Source organism: Pochonia chlamydosporia, chromosome 3 (genome assembly GCF_001653235.2).
Source record: "Pochonia chlamydosporia 170 chromosome 3, whole genome shotgun sequence".
In the NCBI taxonomy this organism is placed as follows: domain Eukaryota; kingdom Fungi; phylum Ascomycota; class Sordariomycetes; order Hypocreales; family Clavicipitaceae; genus Pochonia; species Pochonia chlamydosporia.
In genome coordinates, this window is record NC_035792.1 from 3,802,468 (window position 1) to 3,824,601 (window position 22,134).

The window sequence follows — 22,134 nt, forward strand, 5'->3', positions numbered from 1 at the left end:
CCGTGATACATTTTCCGTCATGGTCGCTGGCAACGCGCGCTACGTGCGCTACATTATCATTGCAGTCTTTGTATGTCCAACAACTTGTCTGGCCATCTCCTTTTTTCTCCTTTTTTAAGATGATGATGATCATCATTATTATCATTATCATCATTTCCGCTCGCTGTAGTGCGCGATTACTTGCTAACACTTACTTGGCATTTTAGACCCTCGCCGTCTTCTATTTCGTTTCCAGCTCCAAGTACGACACTGTGACGATCCCCTCTGGCTTGGGTAAAACTGGCCAACCTGCACAGAAAGGGAAGACCGACGAGAGCAGAAGTCAGCCCCAGCAGCCTATCGACAAGGCCAAGGGTGGCTCTGACAACACCGTTACAACCCCCAAGCCGCAGAAAGGAGACGATGCAAAGTCCCCGCTCGCCCTGACTCCAGAAGATCCTAACTGGGATGCTAAACTGGTCTCTCCCGCTCCTGGTCCTCGCATGAATGCCACGTTTGTTACCTTGGCTCGCAACAGCGATGTTTGGGACATCGCCCGCTCGATCCGCCAGGTCGAAGACAGATTCAACCGACGATACAACTACGACTGGGTGTTCCTCAACGACAAGGAATTCGACGATACTTTCATCAAGATCACCACCTCTCTGGTCTCCGGAAAGACGCACTATGGCAAGATAGCTGAGGAGCACTGGTCATTCCCTGAGTGGATTGACCAGGACAAGGCCAAGAAGGTGCGCGAGGACATGGCTGAGCGCAAGATCATCTACGGTGACTCGGTGAGCTACCGTCACATGTGCCGCTTCGAGTCCGGTTTCTTCTTCCGACAGCCCCTCATGATGAACTACGAATACTACTGGCGTGTTGAGCCTTCCATTGAGCTGTACTGCGACATCCACTACGATCCCTTCCGCGTCATGCACGAAGGTGGCAAGAAATACAGCTTTGTTCTTAGCTTGTACGAGTACGCAGAGACTATCAAAACTCTCTGGGACAGCACAAAGAAGTTCATGAAGAACCATCCCGAGCACCTTGCTGCGGATAATGCCATGCAATTCCTCAGTGATGACGGTGGCGAAACCTACAATAACTGCCATTTCTGGTCCAACTTCGAGGTCGGCAACCTGAACTGGCTCCGGAGCAAGGCTTACATTGACTTCTTTGAGTCTCTCGACCGGGATGGTGGCTTCTTCTACGAGCGATGGGGCGATGCTCCTGTTCACTCTATTGCAGCTGGGCTCATGTTGAACAAGAGCGAGATTCACTTCTTCAATGACATTGCTTACTGGCACGTTCCCTTCACCCACTGCCCTACCGGCGAGAAGACCCGATTGGCGCTCCGATGTCACTGCAACCCCAGCGAAAACTTTGATTGGAAGGGCTACTCTTGTACGTTTCTTTCTTTTTTACATGGATTTACCCTCAAACGATTGTTTGCTAACTAGATGTCCAGGCACTTCCAGATTCTTTGATGTCACTGGCCAAACCAAACCCGCGGGATGGGAGGACCAGAAGGATTAAAATGGTTTATCAGAACAAAACACTTGTTAGACGGATTACGCATTGACGCGTTACTTTTGTACCATACATTTTTAACATGAAGGGTACGGCCACGGTTTGGCTACGGAGGTCTCCATTATTGCTGGCTTTGTTTTGCATGGGATATAGGTTGTATTGAAACGAACTAGGGAATGACCTTGAGGCTGCGACACCAGGGACATGGAGCAGACGACATTAAACAAAATACGGAAGCAAACACGGCGTCTGATCGGCTTTTATGGCAAGACTATGGAACAGGGTTTTGCTCATGTAAATTTATGTTGCCCAAATTGAAGATGGTTGGGAAATCTATTCATGAGAGACGTCTCTTCTTCTTTGCCCTAAATAATTTTACATGATTGTGATGTAATGTACAATGGCGATATGGGTGCTCCGTCCTTGATCCTCGCCATCTGTTGACTGTCCATGGCTGTTATGCGTAGTCACCATTCTCTTCCGTATTTCCCTCCCCGCGGACTGACAGCCCTCCCGTCTATTCTCTAACCAACAGTAGCCTTCTTGGGCTTCTTCGTACCATACTTGCTTCGACTCGTAGTTCGATTCGCAACACCACCCTACACACAATTAGTCAAAACTCCAGCACAGCATGCCAAACTACCACACAAAAGTCCAACTTACCAGATCCAAAGCCCCCCTCACAAGGTGATATCTCACACCCGGACAATCCTGCGCTCTACCACCCCTAACAAGAACCACACTATGCTGCTGGATATTATGTCCCTCACCGGGAATATACGCCGTCACCACCGCCCCGGACGAAAGCTTCACACGAGCAGTCTTTCTCTCGCCAGAGTTAGGTTTCTTCGGCCGCACGACACCCACGCGGAGACATACGCCCTTCAGCGCAGGGCAATTGGTGTTTGAGAGGGCTGGGGAGACGGCGTGGCGTGCGCGTTTGCCTTTTCGAATGCCGCGCAGGACTTGGTTCAGCGTTGCGCTGCGGGCTGGTGTTGTTGAGAAGGCTGCTGATGGTGATGCGGAGCGGAAGATTGGTGTGAATCGTGAGGGTTTGAGGACGGCGGAGGTGAATGGCGTGGTGAGCGGTCGCCGTGTCGCTGGGGAGAAGAGGTGGCGGACAATTGAGCCGACCATTTTGGCGGTTTGTGAGGGTTGATGTGTTGCTTGAGCTTGGAGGTGGTGATGCTCGAATTTGGGAGGACTAAATTTCAGGGACGGTCACGTGATGCGATGCTGGTGTATGCAGCCGTGTTCGCGCAATGTATGGCTTGCTACGGAGCAGATTTGGCATTTGATTGTTTATGGAAGTTTTCAGTGTTGGCTATTTTGATCTTTTGACTGATTAGAATTATTATCTCATAAGTTGCGGTGCAATGCCGCTGCGATGGAGGTCTCGTACTCAGCTTGAGTATGCTAGCCATTCTACTGGTAAGATCAATTGTTGTACACACGTCTAGTTGAGTTGTGAATTAGGTGTGAGTTTCCTTAGAATGACTATACTGGTGCAAATAAATGACCATGTAAAATAATAATCTCAGTTTATGTAATTTTCTGAGAGTTCTGTTTGCCAAGTTTTCGTCGCACGAATCGACTGACATGTAGGTCACCAAGAGTGTCATTAGCAACTCCAACAACCCCAGACCACAGCCAAGAAACAAACTACCTAGGTGGTTACAGTCATGCAGAAAACGGACAACCCAAAATAGATCACTACAATAATAATTAGCCGTAGTTGATTATTCTAAGGTTCCTGTTCTATGTTTACTACGTGCAGACGAGTTTCAAATCTGCTACAGGGTAGGCAACTTTCAATGCACCACCAGATTACCTAAGTTCTCGAGTAGCTGAAACTGCTCTTCCAATTCATAAAACCTCAAAATACGAAAGAGACAACCACGGACATTCAATAAATACTCGCAACCATTCATCTCTGGACATTTCCCTCCGTCGCCACCAGTTCAATTCACCCATCAAGCCCCACAACGTTCACATGCTGCCCCTTCCCTTCCCCCAACTTGCCCCAATGCGAAGAGTCGCCAGCTAATATCGGCCCCACAATCGGCCATGGTTATCCTCGGCTGAACGGCCAATCTGGAGGTCGGAGGGACCTGTCAGAGATGCAGCCCGCATCATATCAATCCGACCAAAACCACGGCAATGTCTTTGGCAACTAAATTCTCGGCTTTAATTTTTTTCTGTTTGGCCACATAATTGCAACTTTTTGATCGTCTTGCCAGATTCTTCCTGTGACGAATTTGAAACCCCCGGCCGTCTGACCGTCACATCACTTGGACGGTCGTTTATCGTGGGTTAGGTATTCAATTCAATTGGCACCGCAACCCGCCGTTACCGTCATCCTCCGCGACTCCTCCCACCTTCTTCACCTTCTCTCACCTCCTCACCTACCAAAATTTTGCATCCCTCGCAAATTCCTCAACCTCCATTACCGCCATGTCTTCCTTCTCACGGGTTCTGCGCCCTGCCCTCCGGGGCTCAAGGGGTCTTGCCCAGACTGTCGCTACATCTAGCCGCGTTGCTCGACCCGCCGTCGTTCGCAGCGTAAATATGTAAGTTGTATTGTTGGCGCCGAGCAAAAAACAACAAAGTTACCTTACCCGGATGCCACGTCAAACCTGCATTAGAAGCCTTCACAGGAAAGCTATGACACTTACCACACAATTTGCTAACATGGTTGAAGCGCTCGCCCTCTATCCACCACTTCTGCCCTCCGCTCCGAAACCATTGATATCACGGACATCCCTCCCACCCCCATCAGCCACCTCTCCGAGGTTGAGGCCGCCATGGCCGAGTCTGTCAACAAGTTCGCCAACGAGGTCATCCTCCCCAAGGCTCGCGACATGGACGAGGCCGAGGAGATGGACCCCACCATTGTGCAGCAGCTCTTTGAGCAGGGCCTCATGGGCGTCGAGATCCCCGAGGAGTACGGCGGCGCCGGCATGAACTTCACCTCTGCCATCATCGGCATTGAGGAGCTCGCCCGCGCTGACCCCAGCGTCAGTGTCATGGTGGACGTCCACAACACGCTCTGCAACACTGCCATCATCAACTACGGCTCCGAGGCCCTCAAGAAGAAGTGGTTGCCCAAGCTGGCCACCAACACTGTCGCATCCTTCTGCTTGTCCGAGCCTGTCTCCGGCTCCGATGCCTTCGCCATGGCCACTCGCGCCGAAGAGACGGCCGACGGCTTCAAGATCAACGGCGGCAAGATGTGGATCACCAACTCCAAGGAGGCCGAGTTCTTCATCGTCTTCGCCAACCTCGACCCCAGCAAGGGCTACCGTGGTATCACCGCCTTTGTCGTGGAGAAGAACACCCCCGGATTCTCCATCGCCAAGAAGGAGAAGAAGCTCGGTATCCGCGCCAGCAGCACCTGCGTCCTCAACTTTGACGACGTCCTCATCCCTAAGGAGAACCTGCTCGGCGAGCGTGGTCAGGGCTACAAATACGCCATCAGCCTCCTCAACGAAGGCCGCATCGGTATTGCCGCCCAAATGACCGGTCTGGCATTGGGATCCTTCGAAAACGCAGTCAAGTACGTCTGGAACGACCGCAAGCAGTTCGGTTCCCTGGTCGGTGAATTCCAGGGCATGCAGCACCAGATTGCTCAGTCGTACACCGAAATCGCTGCCGCCCGCGCCCTCGTCTACAACGCCGCCCGCAAGAAGGAGGCAGGCGAGGATTTCGTCAGAGACGCTGCCATGGCCAAGCTGTACGCTTCCCAGGTCGCCGGTCGTGTTTCTGGCCTGGCAGTTGAGTGGATGGGTGGTATGGGTTTCGTTCGTGAGGGCCTGGCTGAGAAGTTTTGGCGTGACAGCAAGATCGGTGCCATCTATGAAGGCACCAGCAACATTCAGCTCAACACTATTGCCAAGTTGTTGCAAAAGGAGTACACCAACTAAGGAGATGAATCTCTAGGGGATGTACAAGGATATTTTCCTGTTAGCATGTCATTTCAGCATAACAACAATACTCTAGAAGGAATAAAAAAAATGTTAAAGAATATTGTCCAGTCGTGATGTGAAATGGCATGACTCTAGAGTCTTATGAAAATTATCCCATACAGTCTGTGGTAAAAGTATCTGCCCACACCTGAGTATAAACCGACACATCTCAATATGTCGTAGCATATAACGCGATATGCGATACCTTGTACTTGTTTAAGTACTTTTGATCCCCCACTGTATGTGTGCAACAATCTGCTATTTGGTATAGTTGATATATTCCCCATCAAGAGGCTTCTCTATTAATAATTGCTATCATCCACGCTGTTATAATATCCCCAACTAATCCTTCCTCCAAAACTTTTTTTTAACCTCCGCCATCGCTGCTTCAAAAACACATATATCCACGTTAGTTTAAACACTGATGCAAGGTAACGAGTGTGATATCAAACAAAACCTCTCGCGCGTGCTTCCCAAAGCCATCCTCGCCTTTGCCCTCTTTTTCTGCACTCGCGACCAGCTTCACTTCCATACAGCACACTCCCTTGCCCTCATCAAGTGTATGATGAGCACCTCTGACTGACACATAACTCTTGTGCGCCCAAGACCCTCACACAGTCAGATCATGCTCATATATCCTAATAATTCGTTCCTCATTCAAAGTCCGCAGTATACGAGAACCCGCGGAACTCTTCTTGCATGGCTTGGGAAAGTACTAATAAAGAAGTTAGCTCCTGAATGGATTTGAGCGCAAACATCTGCATCCAACACAACTTACCAGACTGCACAGGCGTAAGAACGGGGGTAACACTAGTGAATTCAGAATCAAAGTTGCTGGTATCCGTCGGACTCTTGATAGTTGGCTTGAAGGGAGGCGCAACTCTCTTGTGATAAATGTCGTCCCAGTTGATATTTCGGAAGAATGGCTGGCTCATGACTTCCTGGGCATCTGTGGGTCCGCTTCCAAGTCTTTGTTCAGGCTCTCTGGTGAGCAGCTTCTGCAATATAGAAACCGAGTCTCTGGGCATATGAATTGGATACAGGGGCTCATCGGCGAGAATGGCATCATAAATCTCGTCCTCGTCCTCACCTCGGAACGGAGACTGCTGCAAAAGCATTTGGTAGATGAGAACACCAAAGGCCCACCAATCAACTGCTCGGCCATACTTTTTGTCCAAGAGAATCTGGCAACAATTAGCAATGGACTCAACTACACACAGTCGCTCTTCTTGCGTCAACTTACCTCGGGAGCCATGAATTCGGGGGTACCGCAGAAGGTGCTGGTGTTCTTGCCGTACCACATGTCCTCCTTGCAAAGACCATAATCGGCGACCTTGATGTGACCATCAAGAGTCAACATAATGTTGTCCAGCTTGAGATCACGGTAAATGACACCGTTTTCATGGAAATACTTCAGCGCCAGGCACACCTCGGCGGCGTAGAATCTACAGAAAAAGGTGAGTATTTGTCTCGTTATAGCATCGGCATCCGACGTTGTCAACTTACTGAGCACGCTTAGTTCCAAACTGTCCTCGCTGAATGTGAAGCATCAAATCACCACCACTGACGTATTCCATGACGAAATACACTCGAGTCTCTGTTTGAAAGCAGGCGTGTAGATTGGTCAGGAAGGGGTGTCTTTCCTTGTTGGCAATTAGGAAGACGCGCTTCTCAGATCGAATACTCTCGACTTCATCGTTTTCGATGATGAATTCCTTTTTGAGGACCTTGATGGCATACAGTCGTCGCGATCGCTTTGTTTCTGCCAACATTACCTTGCCAAAATTACCTTTACCCAAAACTGCAAGGAAGTTGAAGTGGTCGAGACCAATTCGCTGACCAGTGCCTGGATCTGTAGCAAGGGGCAATTGCTTTGGTTGGCCAGCAACACCGCCTGATTGAGGTCGCTGTGCCACCACAGTTTCCGGCTTCGAGACGGGAGCGGCGACGGTATAGCTTTGTTGTTGTTGTGGTGGCGGCGCTGGTTGCTGCTGCTGTTGCACTGGTGGCTGTTGCTGAACTGGAGGTCTTGCCTGAGTGCTGGGTTGCGCGGCATACCCGACATAGTCGGCAGGGTTGTATGGCCGCTGCTGAGGTTGCTGGGGTTGCTGAGGCTGAGTGCCATATTGTTGAGCATAGGGGTCCTCCGATTGCTGTTGATCATATCCTCCATATCGACCGTAGTCAGACGGCCGTTGCGGATGTTGTTGTCCCTGCGTGGCTGTAGTACCTCCCAAGGCAGCCTGGGCCGCCTTCGCTGCCTGACTGGATGGAAGACGATCAGGTCCGGGAGGTCTTTGCTGGGTCGGCGACGAGGGCTGAGCGTACATCAATTTCGCCGCTTCAGTGGCCGCCGTAGACGGCGCAGTGTAAGGCTTGGATGCATCGGTGGTGTAAGACGGTGCCGGGGAAGAGACAGAGCTGGGTTTGCTAGAACTGGAACGCAACGTCCTCTCCGACATAGACGACGCCTTTGTCTGCCGTTTCTGGGTGCGAATGCCCTCCAAGATTTGATTCGCTACCGCCATGGACATGCCGCAGAAATCTGGAACCAGGTGAGAACAATGGGCGTGGCATGTAAGGCCACATTCTAGCAAGCAGCAGTGTTAGTAACGTCGATCGAACAAATTCATCAACAAAGAGGGGTGTACAAGCTTACCTGAACACTTTCTGCAATTTTTCTTGCCAAAAGGCAAAATGTAACCACAGTGGCAACACCAGTTCGCCGTCACGTTGGAGAAAGGCTGGAATCTGTGAGGAATGCGATGGTTGATCTTCTCTTCGTCTGGGTCGGTCTCAGCATTGCTCTTGCTGATACACTTGGTGACGACCTTGTCATAACACTTGGTATGACAAGTATATTTACAATCCTCGCATTGCATGCCAGCGGAGTATTTGAGAAAGTCGCCGCAGAGAGCGCAGCGCATGATGTTGTAGAATTGATGCTGGACGAATTTGTGGCCGTACATCTCATGCACTTCTTCCTTGCGCTGTCGAACAGCGCCTTTTCTGCCCAGTCCGAGATCTACGGGTCGTCGGTCCTTATTCTGCTTGATAAAACTCATCTGAAGCTGAACTTGTCCAGTTGGCTCCAAGTTAAACCAAGCATCGATGGGGCCAGTATTGATCTGCGGTTGTGGTACATGAGGTGGTGGCCCGCCGCTGAATCCCGTGCCGGAATCGCCTCCATGGCCTTGGCCACCAAACCCGGTCTGTGTCGGGCTCATTGGAAACTGACCCGGAGGAGAGGAAGGTGTGGCCATCTGGTCGGCTGACACCCAACCGGAGCTGTTCATTTCGGCCTCGATCCTCTTTCTGCGCATCTCTTCTACGATGTCAGAGATGCGAATCCATAGCAAGCCGATGGGCATTGGGTGCTCGCTAGGCTTGTCGTAAACCGTCAGCTCGATTTCATTGGCTTTGTCGACATCAATGGTATGGAACTCTGCATCCCATCGGTCGGTTCGAGAGGTTTTGGTTCTAGCCACGACAGTATCTTCTACTTTAACGGCAACAAATGTCTCAGGTCCACGGGACATACGGCCGGTAGCGGCGTGGTCGACGTCATTGACACCCATGACTCGAATAGAAAGCTGGCCACTGAGGGGTTTTCGAAGATTTGGAGTATTGATCGAGTCATCTGCAGGCGGTACGTTAGTGGACATGTTCAATGGAATTGGGGATGGCGTGTGAGGCCAGGATGAGGTGAGAGACTTACCATCTTGGCCGTCGGAAGAGTCCATATCGATATGCAATTCCTCATATCTCTTGAGAGCCTGTTTCAAAAGGACAATTTTTTGCTTGCTTTCGACTCTACGAGCAGCAGCAACTGCCTTGCTCCTTCTGTCACCCTCCATACCATATAGCTGAACCATTTTCTCAACTCCTTTGAGGTATTGTTCCTCCACGTTGAGCTTGAACTGAATCTGGGACAGCATAAGCTGGATACGGGGGCCTAGGTAGGGCGTATCATATTTGATCAAATCTAGTTATGCGTTGGGTCAAAATGTTAGCAAAGGATCACTTGCCACTCCCCGCAGGTTTGTTTGTATCATCGGGGGATAAGTTGTTGGACCTGCCATCTTTGCCTGTGGATATAGCCGCCAGGAAGAGAGAATAACACGCACCTAGCTTCGTAAAGTTTGGCCGAGCTTTCGGCATGCCAGCTCCAGGTTCTTGAGGAGCATATGGGTGGCGGGGAGGCATCAAATCGCCATGTTGGCCAACTTGACTGTACTGGGCCGTCCCGTAACCACCACTTTGGTCCCAAGCAGCTGAGGGGTCCTTGGGCGGGGGAGGAGGACCGCTGTCGTCGGCACCAGCGCCGAGAGCCATGTTGTCCATGCCCTGGTTGACATTTCGCATCTGGATGTCCCGGAGCTTCTCCTCGAAGAACTGCAGATTCCGTCGGCCGTCTCTCAGCTGGGTATCGAGTCGAGAACGGACGGCCTCATTGGTGGTCTGGGAGCGCATAGCCTGGGCGGCATTGATGATGTTTTTCTCGCGCTCAATCTTCTTGTAGATGTCCTGGATTTTCTTTTCATCTTCGCTCATGGCAGGCAAGAGGCAGGGCGCGATGCGTTCGCGCTGGACGGGTGGTGAAAAGACAGAGGCAGCTTGAGCTTGGAGTCTGGTGCAAAGTCGAGGTCGAAGGTTGAGCAGCCGGCAGCCACAAGATGAACAAAAAGAGGGGACTAGCCTAGCCTCGCCGCACCAGAGGGAATCGATGCGAGGTGCTTGTGCGTATCTTATAGGAAAGGCCGGGCTACTTGACGAGCACGAGTTAAGAATGAAAAGGTCGGCAGCGGGTAGAAATGGGAAAATAAACCCGGCTGATATGCCCACGACACCTGTTGACTGCTTGGGGGGGTTCGAGGGGAGCAAAAGGAACGGACGGGGTCAAGTGAAGTGGGTTGGTTGTTTTTGTCGGCTTGTGGGCATGGAGGGAAAGATGTCGTCAGTGACGAGGTGACATGGGCATGGGCATGGGCATGGGCCAGACTGGGAGGAAAAGCCAGGCACTTGAGCACCTGAGCGCATGAGGGGTCTGGTGCCGAGCCTAGCACTAGCACAGCACAGCGCAGGTCAGTCAACAAGCAACAACATTGAAAGCTGCCGGTCGAGGTGCCGATCAGCCCAATTCAGGTTTGGTCAAGTCTGGTCGCTTTCCAAGCTTCAAGAAAGGGTGAAAGGAACCATGGGCTTCGGCTTTTTTCTCCCGCACAAACACCATATCGCCTGCATCAGAGGCATGGAGGCACATGCAACAACAGGTCAACAGCTCTGTTTGGTCTGGCCTCGTAGGACTTTGGACCAGGGCAGGAGTCTGGTAGGACTTGCCTTGACCTGACCAGACCAGACTTGTTCTTCTCACTTGACAAGCCGGCCAAGTGCCAGCCAGAGTGGGCTGTGCGTCCGGTGCTTCATTGGGCTGGTCCATGTCCAGTCTGCTCTTGTGGATGGCGGGGTTCCGGCTGCAGCTCCCAGAGCCCATTCCAACATTGAATATTGACCAGACATGGATCTTGACCTTGACTTGAAGCAATCATGTCTCAACTGCTCGGCTCTGGGAATTGACCAGTCAAACTGTCTCTATTCTTGTCGCCACAACGCATCAACATGTCTACTACTAGACTCTTCGTATTGAAACTGCTATCAACAACCCACTTTTGTTCAATATCCAGCCTACTGCTAACATTGGCTTGCACTTGACACTTGCTCAACCTCATACATCCGCCTGCCTTACACATACGTGAGCATCATCACCAACCACAACTTTTGAAACGTGTCAAAGCTCGTCTCGGAAGCCATCAAAGGCTGCTGCACTGAAGGCTTCAAATTGCGAAACAAACACACAATTGTAGTTAGACGGACGCCTACTACCAGTATTTATCGCCCCCTTTTGCCACCTTTGCAAACCGCCATCACAACACATTTGGAATCATCCTGCTATTCTTATCTAGCGCTCAACTAAGCGTGTACCGGAGCTAAGCCGCTCCGATCTAGTCACAGTCTTCACCGTGTCTAGGGGGTTATGAAACTGTGTCTGGGCTAGAGCCGGGTATAACATTTTAGCATTTCAACAGCTGGCTCTCTACATGATTGCTGTTGACATCAAGCTTCATCATTTCACCAATTCGTCAACCTATCTGATGGGAAACTGATATGCACACAATAGCTCGTGGTCTGTACGGAGCAGTCTCCAGCCTATGAGCAACTTGCACGCAGTATTCACAAAAGTAAAACATCCCGGTCTGATAACCTTTCTGTTTACAGTCAAACAGACATGGCTGAGCCTTGCTCCATGCTGCCGCCCAACAGCGGTGTCATTGCCTTGTGAGTCTCTTGCATATTGAACATGTACATCCCCACTTGGCTGACATGGCAGAGACAATGACAACCCAGTTGGGATGCGTAAAATGCGCAACAGCATCAGATAGGTAACCTGATGGATCGACAAGAGATTCAGCTTCTGCAATGACTCAGTTCTCGCTTTTTCGCCATGCAACATCAAAGACTACCGGGGAGGTAGACACGTATTCGTGATGGCAATGACTCTGGCGGCCTCTACAGTGACGACATAGGTGGGATGAAATCTGGGGCAACGTTCCCGCGAGAATTCTGCCAGTTCGTATAATCTTGTTGAATCAAACCTTCAATCGGTGGAAACCGAATCGTAAATCGGCTCAAGATTCATCCCCGAGTGCATGTGGGGTTTCGGCAGGCATAGGGAGGTAGCCAGGTCTGCCAGGGTTGCGAGGCGCCACAACGCCACTGTCGATTTCCGACTTCAAGGGGCATGTGCTCTCCATGAACTATTATTTTGCTCATGTGCCATAAAGACCCCTATTCAGACCCTGATCCCATGTTGCAGTGGACCAGGGCAGGGCTGGAGGCCTACCGACATCTCCAAAGAGGTGCTTCAGACGTCATTGTCAACAAGGACGCAAGACGATGAAAGTTGAGAGAAGGGGGAGAGTAACTGGCAAGCAGTTGGGAAAGGTTTGGCTATCTTCTTACTCTAGGATGGGCCCAAGTGATGATTTGCAAAAGTTAAACGTTCCGGGGATTAATGTTGCTTGATACTATGCACTCACGGAGATTGTAGGTCAGTGACACCATCATCGTCTGGTACTTAAGTAGGCAGAACGATTCACTGGGCTTCAAGTCTTCAATTGAGTTACCCCGTCCTCTAGTATAATACACTATCCATGATACAAAACAAATCGAAGGGCTAGATATGCACGCTCATTCATATACATCATGTCCTTCTCAGGAGCAGTACCGCTATACTTCCAGCAACTGCTGCTCCCGTCACAGCGCCTTGGAACGCCAACGTAGAAGCATCCCTCATCCGCAGGTCAATTCTTCTTTCACTGACCAAGTCGGCAGCAGCAGCCTGCCATCGAGCCGGGTCCGCCAGGAATTCCTTCCAGGTTCCTTCCGTCAATGGACTCGACGCAGTCTCTGGCTCCACGGGCACAGCCGCAGGCGAATGTTGCACTGGTACGGGAACAGCCTCCTCCTTCTTGGTGAGAGACATCTTGACAGCTTCCAACTCGCCGCGGACCTCTTCCAATACCTTCTTCTCTTCCTCAACCACGCCTTTGACAAGACGCCTTCTTCGCCAAGGTTCTGCAAAAAACTGCAGCACAACGAATAACAGAAAGTTCATGCCCATCAGACCCCACGTGCCCCATGTACTGGCACGGCGTATTCTATCACTCCATATTTGCTCCTCGTGGTAACGCTTCAGTATCCCGGCGTTGAGACGCTGGCTCAGACTTTGCTCCTCAGCCTCGGCCTCGGTCAAAGCCTCCTGAGCGCTGGACACCTCCCCTTCCAGAACATGGTCTGTTCTGTAGAGTTCCGTAAATCGCTCCAGGTCGGCCGGGGACCATGTATCTTTGCGAGCGAGCAAAGTCGTCACTTCTCGTTGCGTGGTAGCTCTTTTCGTGTTGGATGTTTTGTAGGCCTGACGAACATTTCGAACCGTGGCATGGGCTTCCGCTAGTTGGGCTTCTAAAGCGTCATTCTCTTTCTTGATGCCTTCGATGGATGAGTACCCCGTTATATCGTTTAGAGTTTGCGAAGCCGTGAGTACTCGTGCCTGGAGATTATCCATGGCCTGACTGAACTTTTGGTTCAACTCGCTGCGACGACTGTCTGTGACTGATGGCAGGTCCTTGGCTGGCTGCGCTGAATCTTGCGTCTTCGTATCGGCGCCATTTCTCAGAATGGACGATGACTCAGTATTCTTAGGCGGAATTTGCGACGAGAAGGACCGTGATTGAGGACTATGGCGTGCACAACGCTGCAGGCCAGTGACTGGCTTTGCAGCGAACAAGCTCTCTCGAGTTCTTGTTTGCTGGGCGAAGGCTGTGACATCCCGTCCTAGAATTCTCCTGCCGCCAGCCCAAGCTGCTCGAGCCATTGGGCCGCCAAACGGCTGCATCGCGGGTGCCTCGGTCGAACGCAGGTCCAGTGAGTGTTGTTTCCTGTCGCTGCCGCTGAGGACGACCAAAATACCGAAATCGCGATGTTGAGACCACTGGCCTTTGGGTGGCTCATGCTTTCTGCCGCGAATCCAAGGACTGTAGTCTGGTGCTCCAGGCACTGGTTCCTGACCGCCCTCGGGGAGGAACGGCGCTGGCCCGAATTTCGGCTCAGTTGTTGGGCATTCTGTACAGGTCCAAATCAGCAGAGAACTGCAGGAGGCGTTGGCGGTGTGCGGCGCTTCAGGGGACCGGCATCAGTGGGGCACCCGGCTTTCAACCAACGGCCAGCCAGCGGCCACGGCGACCCTCCATGACGACATTTGGACCTGCACAGTCTGGGTCGCAGCTTGCGAAGACGGCCCAGTCGCAAACGCCGCAAACTCTCGACGACTTTTCTCAAAATTTTGGTGTTTTGGCTGGGTGATGAGTTTTTTTAATGGGTCTTGGCTTTTATCATTAGTGGACACACGGGTATTTGTCTTATCAATTGACGTCCTGGTAACGGCTTGTTGAACCTCAACGTTCTTTGGTAGTCTTAAATCTTTCGAATTCTTTTCTTCGTAACGACGGAAGGAACTGACCGCCCCTCGTTTGCCTCTCCATTGACAGCGACAACCCTCCGATTTGTGACAGGACACACAAATTGTACGACACGATCACATTACCAAACTTCCAGTCGTCAACGATCGCTCGCTACATCCCATCGTGTCTGAAATCGGCGCTTCTTCATCCAACCCAGCAGCAACTCCTCAACATCCAACACAATGGGTTCCGTTAACAATGAAACCCCGGCCCTTGCCACCAACCCCAAGTTCATCTTCTTCACCGATTTCGACGGCACCGTCACCACCGCCGACTCCAATGACTACATGACGGACAACCTGGGCTACGGCGTAGAAAAGCGCCGCCAGGGCAACAAGGACGTGCTCACGGGCAAGCTGAACTTTCGCGAGTCGTTCCAGGACATGCTGGACAGCATCACCACGCCTTACAACGAATGCATTGACATCCTGTTGCAAAAGATTACGCTTGACCCTGGTTTCAAGGAGTTTTACGACTGGTCGCGCGAGAACAATGTCCCCATCGTCATTCTCAGCGGTGGTATGACACCTATCATCCGCGCCTTGCTGGACAAGCTGCTGGGTCCTGGTTGGGATATTCAAATTGTCAGCAACGATGTGAGACCCAGAGAAGGCAAGACCATCAACGAAAAGGGTGGATGGAGAATTGAGTTCCACGATGACAGGTAAGATTCGCAGATGCCTGAATCATTTAGGTGTTTAATTCATGAAGCTAAGGTGTCTGGATTAGCATTCACGGTCACGACAAGTCCATCGAGATCCGAAAGTACTCGTCTTTGCCCAACCGACCTATCATGTTTTACGCTGGTGACGGTGTTTCCGATTTGTCTGCTGCCAAGGAGACTGACTTGCTTTTCGCAAAGGCTGGCAAAGGTATGTACTTTAATGTTGCTACCACTGATGTTTTCTAACTGGAATTGCGTAGATCTTGTGACTTGGTGCGAGAACGAAAAGGTCCCATTTGTCACCTTTAAGGACTGGACCAGCATTACCCAGACTGTCAAGGACATTGCCGCAGGGAAGATTACCGTTCAGGACGCTGCCAGAGGGCGTATCTGAGCAAGCCCACTTGAATTGACGATTTCACGAAAAAGAATAAGAGATAGAGTTTTCTCCGAACGCCGAGCACCGTTTGCGAATCGCACCGCCAAAGGATCATGATAGAACGGTTTATTTCTGAACCGATAGATTTTGTGCACTTTAAAGAAGGAAACTTATGGCGGAAACGAATTAGACTTGATACAACTGGCTGCTTTTATATTCTAAGAGTGGGACCAGATAGATATACAATACATTAACTACAAGGCATCCTTTAACAACAAACTTGTTGTGTTCTCAGTATCCATTATCTTCCAATCCATTACATTCAGTAGCATTGGCAACCACGCTTACACCAAATATTTCTGCCAACCCCCGTCCCATCCATTACTCTGACCTCTTATTCTCAATAGGCATAGCATACCAGCACAACAGCATCACAACGAACAACCCAATAACAATCGGATGAAGAACATACGTCCCAACCGCCTGCGCCAACATACCCGTAAAGAACGGCGCAACCGCACCGCCCAAGCTCCCGCACGCGCTGATCGTCCCCATGCCACTCAACGCATCCCGATGGGACATGGCGCGCATAAACACCGCCGCCGAGCACGGATAAACAGGTCCCAAAAGCAGACCGACGATAGAAACGGCCACTGCATTTCCAACAATATTCGGGACCAGCCACACCAGTATCTGGAAGGCAATAGCCCCCACGATAAGGCCATACACAAACTTCTTCTCGCCGATACGCTGCGCCGGCCCGGACAGGAAGAATCGTCCCGCCGTAATGCCAGCCCAGAAACCGGACGATACGTATCCCACTGACGAAGGATCGCCATCACGGACATTAATCAAGAAGGAAATCACCCATCCTGAAATAGAAACCTCCGCGCCTTGGTATGCAAAGATGAAGATCGCGCCGAGAAGAACCACTCGCAACTTGAGGGTAGACGTCATGCCTAGCAAGAATGATCCATCGGGCTGTGCTTCACGCGCTCTCGCCGCAGGACTCTGTTCCTTTTCAAAAGACCAGAATGACCAAAGCGCCATGGCGAGCGATATCAGCACCACGCCCAGAGTGATGATGTAGTATCTACTCCAGATTGTTTCCGCAACAGTAACAAGAGCAGTAGCCATGAGGGGGCCGGAGATACCGCCGATGCCATACGTGCCGTGAAGGAGGCCCAGGATCAGAGTTCCATTTTGCAGGACGCCGCAAAAGGTGTTTCCCATGGCGACGTTGATGGCAAGCCCGAATCCAACTAGGAAGAAGGCAAATATGACTAGGATGAAAGGACCGGTTGCAACGAGCGGTATGTATCCCAGGGCCATGCAGGCTTGGGATACGGCGAGGAGCTTTGCGCGGCCGAGCTTGGCTCTCATTATGTCGAGGACTATGGCGGCGACGACGAAGCCGAGTGCTTGGCCGACGAAGATGAGTGATACGACGCCGTATCCAATGTCGTAGTATCTGAATTGGTGGTCGTTAGTAGATAAGATGAGGTGAGGAGTGGAAATGGATGTACTTTTCCATGTATGGGATCAAGGCACCTGCTGCGCTGTCACTCAGCCCATCGCCTAGACTGCAGAGACACAAGGACAGCAGTCTGAACCGGTTCATGAATGGGTTCCAAACACTCATTACGGTGTCTACTGCGTCGGGTGCAGGGTCTGGAGACGCAGGTCTGCTCATCTCCAGGTCCTCTGCATCGACTTCCCGAGGTGTAATTGGTTCGGAGGCGATGTAGTCGCCGCCATTTCCGGAGAGATTGTGAAGTTCTATGGGTTGACTCTCGAGAGCAGGTGCTCCTGGGTATGTCCTCTGGACAACTCTCTCCGGTGCTGTGAGAGGGATGGTGCTTTCAGAGTCTGGGGTGGGAGGTTGGTTGGAAGCTGGTTGGAGTTCGACCAGTGTTCTGAACATGGCTGTATCCATGGTGGATAGGTTTTATTATTGGCCAAATGCCAATATTTTGTTTTATTATCTGGGAAGTTCAAACACAAGTATAAACTACATCAATTGGCAAGTTTATCGTTTAAGATAGAGACGAAGTTGCTGGAACAAGGCTTCAGGCGAGATGGATATAAATATCGGAGCACTGTCAACCTCTGCCCCGCGATTGTGACTAACAAGTGATAATTTCTAAGCAACGGAATAGCTGAGTTTGGTGGTGTACACTACAGTACATATTTACAAGCGTTAACCGTTATCAAAATGCTCGTCCATTGAATTCACAATCGTATCGCCCGTCTTGGCTGCCAGGGCGTGGCCGACTACAGGTTGGCTAATTGCGGGCCGATTGAAGAATCTTCAAGTCAGCTGGACAGAGTTTGACGTTGACATTGGAAACCGGATTTAAGCTGCCCCTGTAGCAACGGTTCGGGTCTGCGGCCCGATTGATTGATACAATGCCTATCTTGTTTGACAAAGTTGCTGCCATGGGCGAGTTGAATGTATAGTTATACGATAGACATCGGCGTAGTTGACCTTTTTTGGAATTTGGCTTTTCGAGGAAGACAAATACGGTACAACCTGACCTTATCCTGTGACCATCGCATGAATCAAACAATTAATTACCCAAACGCCGGGCCGGAGCATACTATCCATCAAAATCATGATAAAGACGGTGCCGCCCAATATGGAAATTCCGCTGAAACAGGGCACCTCAGAAAAAGAAAAGAAAAAGATGGTGGGCACCAAGTCGGTTCGTGGCTGCACCTGCCCGGGAGCTACCCCTCCCTCGTCCCTCAACCCCTCCTTCAAGGGATCCGCGGTGATCCACCAAAATTTTTAGTTCTCTCAGCAAGGTTGGCAACTTTTGCAAACTGTCAAGACTTATCACCACAGCCATGGGAAAGCCCAAACGCAATGTCCTCGCTGCCGCCGAGGAGACTCTAACCCCTCCTGCGTCCCTCGAACCAAACCAATCTCTCGTCCGCGTCGTCAAGCCTGAAGGAAACAACTTGTACACCTGCGAGCTGGCCAACAAGAAGACCGTCCTCTTGGAGCTTGCACAGCGCTTCCGAAACACAATTTGGATAAAACGCGGTGGCTATGTGCTAGGCGAGCGATATGAAGAGGGTGCCAGCGATACTCGTGCCGATGGAGAGATTGTAAATGTGGTTCGGGACGAAAAGCTCTGGCGAAAGCAGGCTTATTGGTATGAGATGTCCTGTTGCCTGAGAATTGTCGCGGTGCTGACATTGAACTTTTCACGTAGGCCGAAGGAGTTTACCAAGAACACCTACGATCTTAGCGACGACGAGGATGACTCTAATGTTGGAAAGATGCCGCCGAGCGATTCCGAAGAAGACTGAAGATATTTCTGTTACATTTTGAAATACAATTCGTCTGCCGCAAAATCACCTATTCTTCTTTGAGACCTTGGCCGATTTCCGGTCCCCTGATTTGACGGGCTTCGAAGTACCAAAGTATACCAGTGCTACTGTTATAAGCAGCACATTCACCACAGCTGTGGAGCTGAGGTCGGTACTGGGGAACGTATTCCAAGCCGCTTCTTGAACTGCCCACAGCAAATACACCACGGGAGTATAAGGCCAAGCCTTCCACAACAAATATGGAGTTGCCCAAGCCAGATAGGCATAAAATTGGTAGTGCAATGACCTTGCAAAGAGCAACCCAATAACATTGGCTGAAAGGATGCTGGTCATCACAAACTCAGGAGTAACTCGGCTGGAAACCTGCAGTTCCTCTGCCGGTGTGAAAGGGGATTGCCCACGAAGCATAGGAGGAATCAGGGATACCAGAGATCGACCAGTTGGCTGCAACCATCGGGCAGTGATGAAAATGAGGAGAGTCAGCGCATGGAGACCCAATAGAACAAGGGCAAACTGCTTGCTGAGAAACAATTCTTCCCCCAACATGCGCCAATTGACCGTCCACTCAAACTTGAACTGCCGTGAAAGCTCAAACGCCCTGCTCAAATAGCCGTGCCAATTCTTGGCCAAGAACGGAACTGCAATAACGAGCTGCAGCTGCGCCATCAGCCATGCCAGCCGCAGACTGCCACCAAATCCTCTCCCCAGGAACGAAACTATACCCACGGCTGGCAGGGCAAGCAAAAGTGACATCTTGATTCCCAGTCCCCAGCTGTAGGCCATGGTCCCCAGAGTCCACTGCCGTCTCTGCAGGAAGAATATAGCGAGCCACAGGAAAAAGGCTGCAAAGCAGTCATTGAAGCACCGAAGGACGAAAACGCTATGAAGACGCTTCGATAGAATCAGCAACGGGAAAATATACGGCGGCACCTAGCAATCCATTAGTATTCCAACACAACCACGAATCAGGCACACACACCTTGGCCTGCCAATAGCACAGCATAACCACCGCCAACGTAGCCATGTACAGCACAGCAAACAACTGCTGCGCCAACAGGATATTCTTCCCACTATCCGTCAGGTAATATAGCCCCGTGTACGTGTACAAATGCGCAGCGGGATACACCAACGGCCCTGTACCCCCCTCCATCTTGGTATAATCTCGTTCTCCGGAGACGAATTGCCCAACCTGCTCCATGTAGGCGACCCAGTCGATTTCGGTGTCTGATGCCAGGCGACGAGCAGAGATTAGTTCGCCATTATGGACAGTGTCGGCATGTTATGTGGCTGTTACTTACATGGTACTTTCCAGATAATCAGGGCACAGAGCACGGCGTCTGCGAGCCACAGCGCCAGGGGAATGAGCTTTGACAAGGCATGTTTACCGTTTATGACGTCGAGTGTGAAGCGGACGGCTTGCTTGTGAAGAGGCTCCTCTTGCGGTGCCATTTTTGCCGCTTGTGCATTGGAATTGGGAGTTGAAAGGAACACAAGGAGCTGTGCGGATGGTTCAGAATCGCGTGGCATTAATTTGGGGAGCTTTCGGGAACGGGGGGCGCTGATTGGTTGGGTGTTGATGGACAGCAAAAGGGCTAGTTGCATGTGGTTCACTGGCGCAGGATGCCTGTGAATCTGCACTTTCATGTACTTGCTTAAAGCGTGGGGATTACGCACATATGGACAATGCGGCGGTATTGTAATTACTTGGGTACCTGTCGGAGAAGCCTCAAGTGCTGCTCGTATTATACTAATTATCCCAAGAGAACAGCTTCGGCTCCCCTTCCAAGCTCTCGCCCTTCTCCACCCTGATCGCATTCACCAGCTCAACCACGCCTTCAGCACATCCATACGAACCCTGATATCCCCAGCCGGCATGTCCATAGTTATGAACGATGTGTGTCCCATCGTCCAGCGTATCCCTTTCGACTCGAACACCAGTCTTTCGATACGGCCTCAGCCCCGCGCTGTGCCTAACGACGCTCAACCCCTCTATGCCTTTCCCACCTGCAATCTCAGGACATAATTCCACCACACGGCGCATTATGCGCAACGCGATGTTCGGATCCGGCACTGACTCCCAGTTCCCAATGTCATATGTTCCGCCTAGAATAGTACCACCGCCGGCGGGACGCTGCATCGTATACAGAATCTCGGTTATGCCATCCTCCGTGCCTGATGTCGTGATCATGGGGTGAAACTCATTGCGGACAAGAACGATTTGGCCACGTGCCGGTGCCATTGCTTGGTCTTCCACGCCGCCGAGCTTGAGAGAGGCCAGTCCGGTGGCGTTGACGATGATGTCTGCCGGTTTGCCGCTGTGGCTGTAGGATTTCGCCTCCCGGATGTGTGATATGATGGCACGCTTGAGGACGACGCCGTGTTTCAGGCACTGCCCTACAAGCCATTGGAGGTACATGGCTGTGTTGATGCACACGCTGGTGAATTCGCAGCCGCTGTCATGTCCGTTCGGGAGACTGGCGGTGTCTAGCTCTTTGTAATCTGGTAGGACTGTCTTGAACCACGCGTCGTGGTCAAACATGGGATCTGCAGGACAAGAGGCACCCTCCATGTCCTTGTTGCGCCTGAAAATGCGTGAGGCTATGAGAAGAGATTGTAACAATGAGCAAAACCATCTCTTTTGGGTCTATGTGCATTGTACGCCATATGGAAACATGCACGACTTACTTTGGAAGTGAATGCCTGCTTCAGGAACTTCTTCCGTCAACCGTTTTATTTCAGGCCACGTTCGTCTTTCCCATCTGCTGTTTTCAGCAGTCGACATACTACAGCAACGTTAGCATCTTGAAGCAACCCGTAAGCCCTCAACGAGAGATCATGTCCTGATGTATACTGGCTGGAGGACACTAACGGCAAAAAGTTGGCCCCCGCCCAAGGAGAAGCATATTCAATATCGTAATCACCAGGCATATGCTTCGCGATAACGGTCACGGTATTTGCCTTGCTCTTGGATAGCAGCAGAGCCGTCGTGAGACCGCTAACGCCAGCACTGTTCTATTCATCAGCTCATGCTCAAGAACTGGACACTGGATGGAGAATCAACCTACCCGACAACGACAATCGTATTCGCCATTGTTGTGTCTTTTTTTTTTTTTTTATAAGGTCTCCTTTGAAGGTACGCGTGTCGCCTTAACCGAAAGGTTGTGGTTAGCTTTGACTAGTTGATAAACGAGTCCG

General features: G+C 51.1%; 10 protein-coding genes across 10 annotated transcripts; 5 read left to right on the forward strand and 5 right to left on the reverse strand.

The window, feature by feature from the left end:
- Positions 1 to 19: 19 nt before the first annotated feature.
- VFPPC_04991 (glycolipid 2-alpha-mannosyltransferase) lies at positions 20 to 1,518 on the forward strand (the record flags this gene model as incomplete). Its single annotated transcript, XM_018284246.1, has 3 exons — positions 20 to 70; positions 207 to 1,386; positions 1,451 to 1,518. 3 exons carry the CDS (start codon positions 20 to 22, stop codon positions 1,516 to 1,518), a joined length of 1,299 nt encoding a protein of 432 aa, XP_018145653.1.
- A 518-nt stretch (positions 1,519 to 2,036) lies between these two features.
- VFPPC_04992 (37S ribosomal protein S12) lies at positions 2,037 to 2,649 on the reverse strand (the record flags this gene model as incomplete). Its single annotated transcript, XM_018284247.1, has 2 exons — positions 2,037 to 2,111; positions 2,176 to 2,649. The coding sequence occupies 2 exons, from the start codon at positions 2,647 to 2,649 to the stop codon at positions 2,037 to 2,039; spliced, it is 549 nt and encodes a 182-aa protein (XP_018145654.1).
- Positions 2,650 to 3,966: 1,317 nt separating this feature from the next.
- On the forward strand, positions 3,967 to 5,435 carry VFPPC_04993 (acyl-CoA dehydrogenase, mitochondrial precursor; the record flags this gene model as incomplete). Its single annotated transcript, XM_018284248.1, has 2 exons — positions 3,967 to 4,082; positions 4,214 to 5,435. The coding sequence occupies 2 exons, from the start codon at positions 3,967 to 3,969 to the stop codon at positions 5,433 to 5,435; spliced, it is 1,338 nt and encodes a 445-aa protein (XP_018145655.1).
- Positions 5,436 to 6,130: 695 nt separating this feature from the next.
- On the reverse strand, positions 6,131 to 10,031 carry VFPPC_04994 (protein kinase c; the record flags this gene model as incomplete). Its single annotated transcript, XM_018284249.1, has 7 exons — positions 6,131 to 6,192; positions 6,256 to 6,661; positions 6,721 to 6,922; positions 6,984 to 8,067; positions 8,137 to 9,117; positions 9,196 to 9,462; positions 9,605 to 10,031. 7 exons carry the CDS (start codon positions 10,029 to 10,031, stop codon positions 6,131 to 6,133), a joined length of 3,429 nt encoding a protein of 1,142 aa, XP_018145656.1.
- A 2,153-nt stretch (positions 10,032 to 12,184) lies between these two features.
- VFPPC_15880 (hypothetical protein) lies at positions 12,185 to 12,442 on the forward strand (the record flags this gene model as incomplete). Its single annotated transcript, XM_018293633.1, has 1 exon — positions 12,185 to 12,442. The coding sequence occupies one exon, from the start codon at positions 12,185 to 12,187 to the stop codon at positions 12,440 to 12,442; it is 258 nt and encodes an 85-aa protein (XP_018145657.1).
- Positions 12,443 to 12,738: 296 nt separating this feature from the next.
- On the reverse strand, positions 12,739 to 14,287 carry VFPPC_04995 (mitochondrial inner membrane protein; the record flags this gene model as incomplete). The annotated part of the gene is made up of 2 exons (XM_022428428.1): positions 12,739 to 14,159; positions 14,281 to 14,287. 2 exons carry the CDS (start codon positions 14,285 to 14,287, stop codon positions 12,739 to 12,741), a joined length of 1,428 nt encoding a protein of 475 aa, XP_022284505.1.
- Positions 14,288 to 14,739: 452 nt separating this feature from the next.
- On the forward strand, positions 14,740 to 15,615 carry VFPPC_13736 (phosphoserine phosphatase; the record flags this gene model as incomplete). The annotated part of the gene is made up of 3 exons (XM_018291508.1): positions 14,740 to 15,221; positions 15,287 to 15,429; positions 15,482 to 15,615. The coding sequence occupies 3 exons, from the start codon at positions 14,740 to 14,742 to the stop codon at positions 15,613 to 15,615; spliced, it is 759 nt and encodes a 252-aa protein (XP_018145659.1).
- A 366-nt stretch (positions 15,616 to 15,981) lies between these two features.
- On the reverse strand, positions 15,982 to 17,536 carry VFPPC_04996 (MFS efflux; the record flags this gene model as incomplete). The annotated part of the gene is made up of 2 exons (XM_018284251.1): positions 15,982 to 17,071; positions 17,127 to 17,536. 2 exons carry the CDS (start codon positions 17,534 to 17,536, stop codon positions 15,982 to 15,984), a joined length of 1,500 nt encoding a protein of 499 aa, XP_018145660.1.
- A 914-nt stretch (positions 17,537 to 18,450) lies between these two features.
- On the forward strand, positions 18,451 to 18,918 carry VFPPC_04997 (translation initiation factor 1A/IF-1; the record flags this gene model as incomplete). The annotated part of the gene is made up of 2 exons (XM_018284252.1): positions 18,451 to 18,761; positions 18,822 to 18,918. The coding sequence occupies 2 exons, from the start codon at positions 18,451 to 18,453 to the stop codon at positions 18,916 to 18,918; spliced, it is 408 nt and encodes a 135-aa protein (XP_018145661.1).
- A 45-nt stretch (positions 18,919 to 18,963) lies between these two features.
- VFPPC_13737 (glycosyltransferase family 58 protein) lies at positions 18,964 to 20,137 on the reverse strand (the record flags this gene model as incomplete). Its single annotated transcript, XM_022428889.1, has 2 exons — positions 18,964 to 19,869; positions 19,925 to 20,137. 2 exons carry the CDS (start codon positions 20,135 to 20,137, stop codon positions 18,964 to 18,966), a joined length of 1,119 nt encoding a protein of 372 aa, XP_022284506.1.
- Positions 20,138 to 22,134: the final 1,997 nt, after the last annotated feature.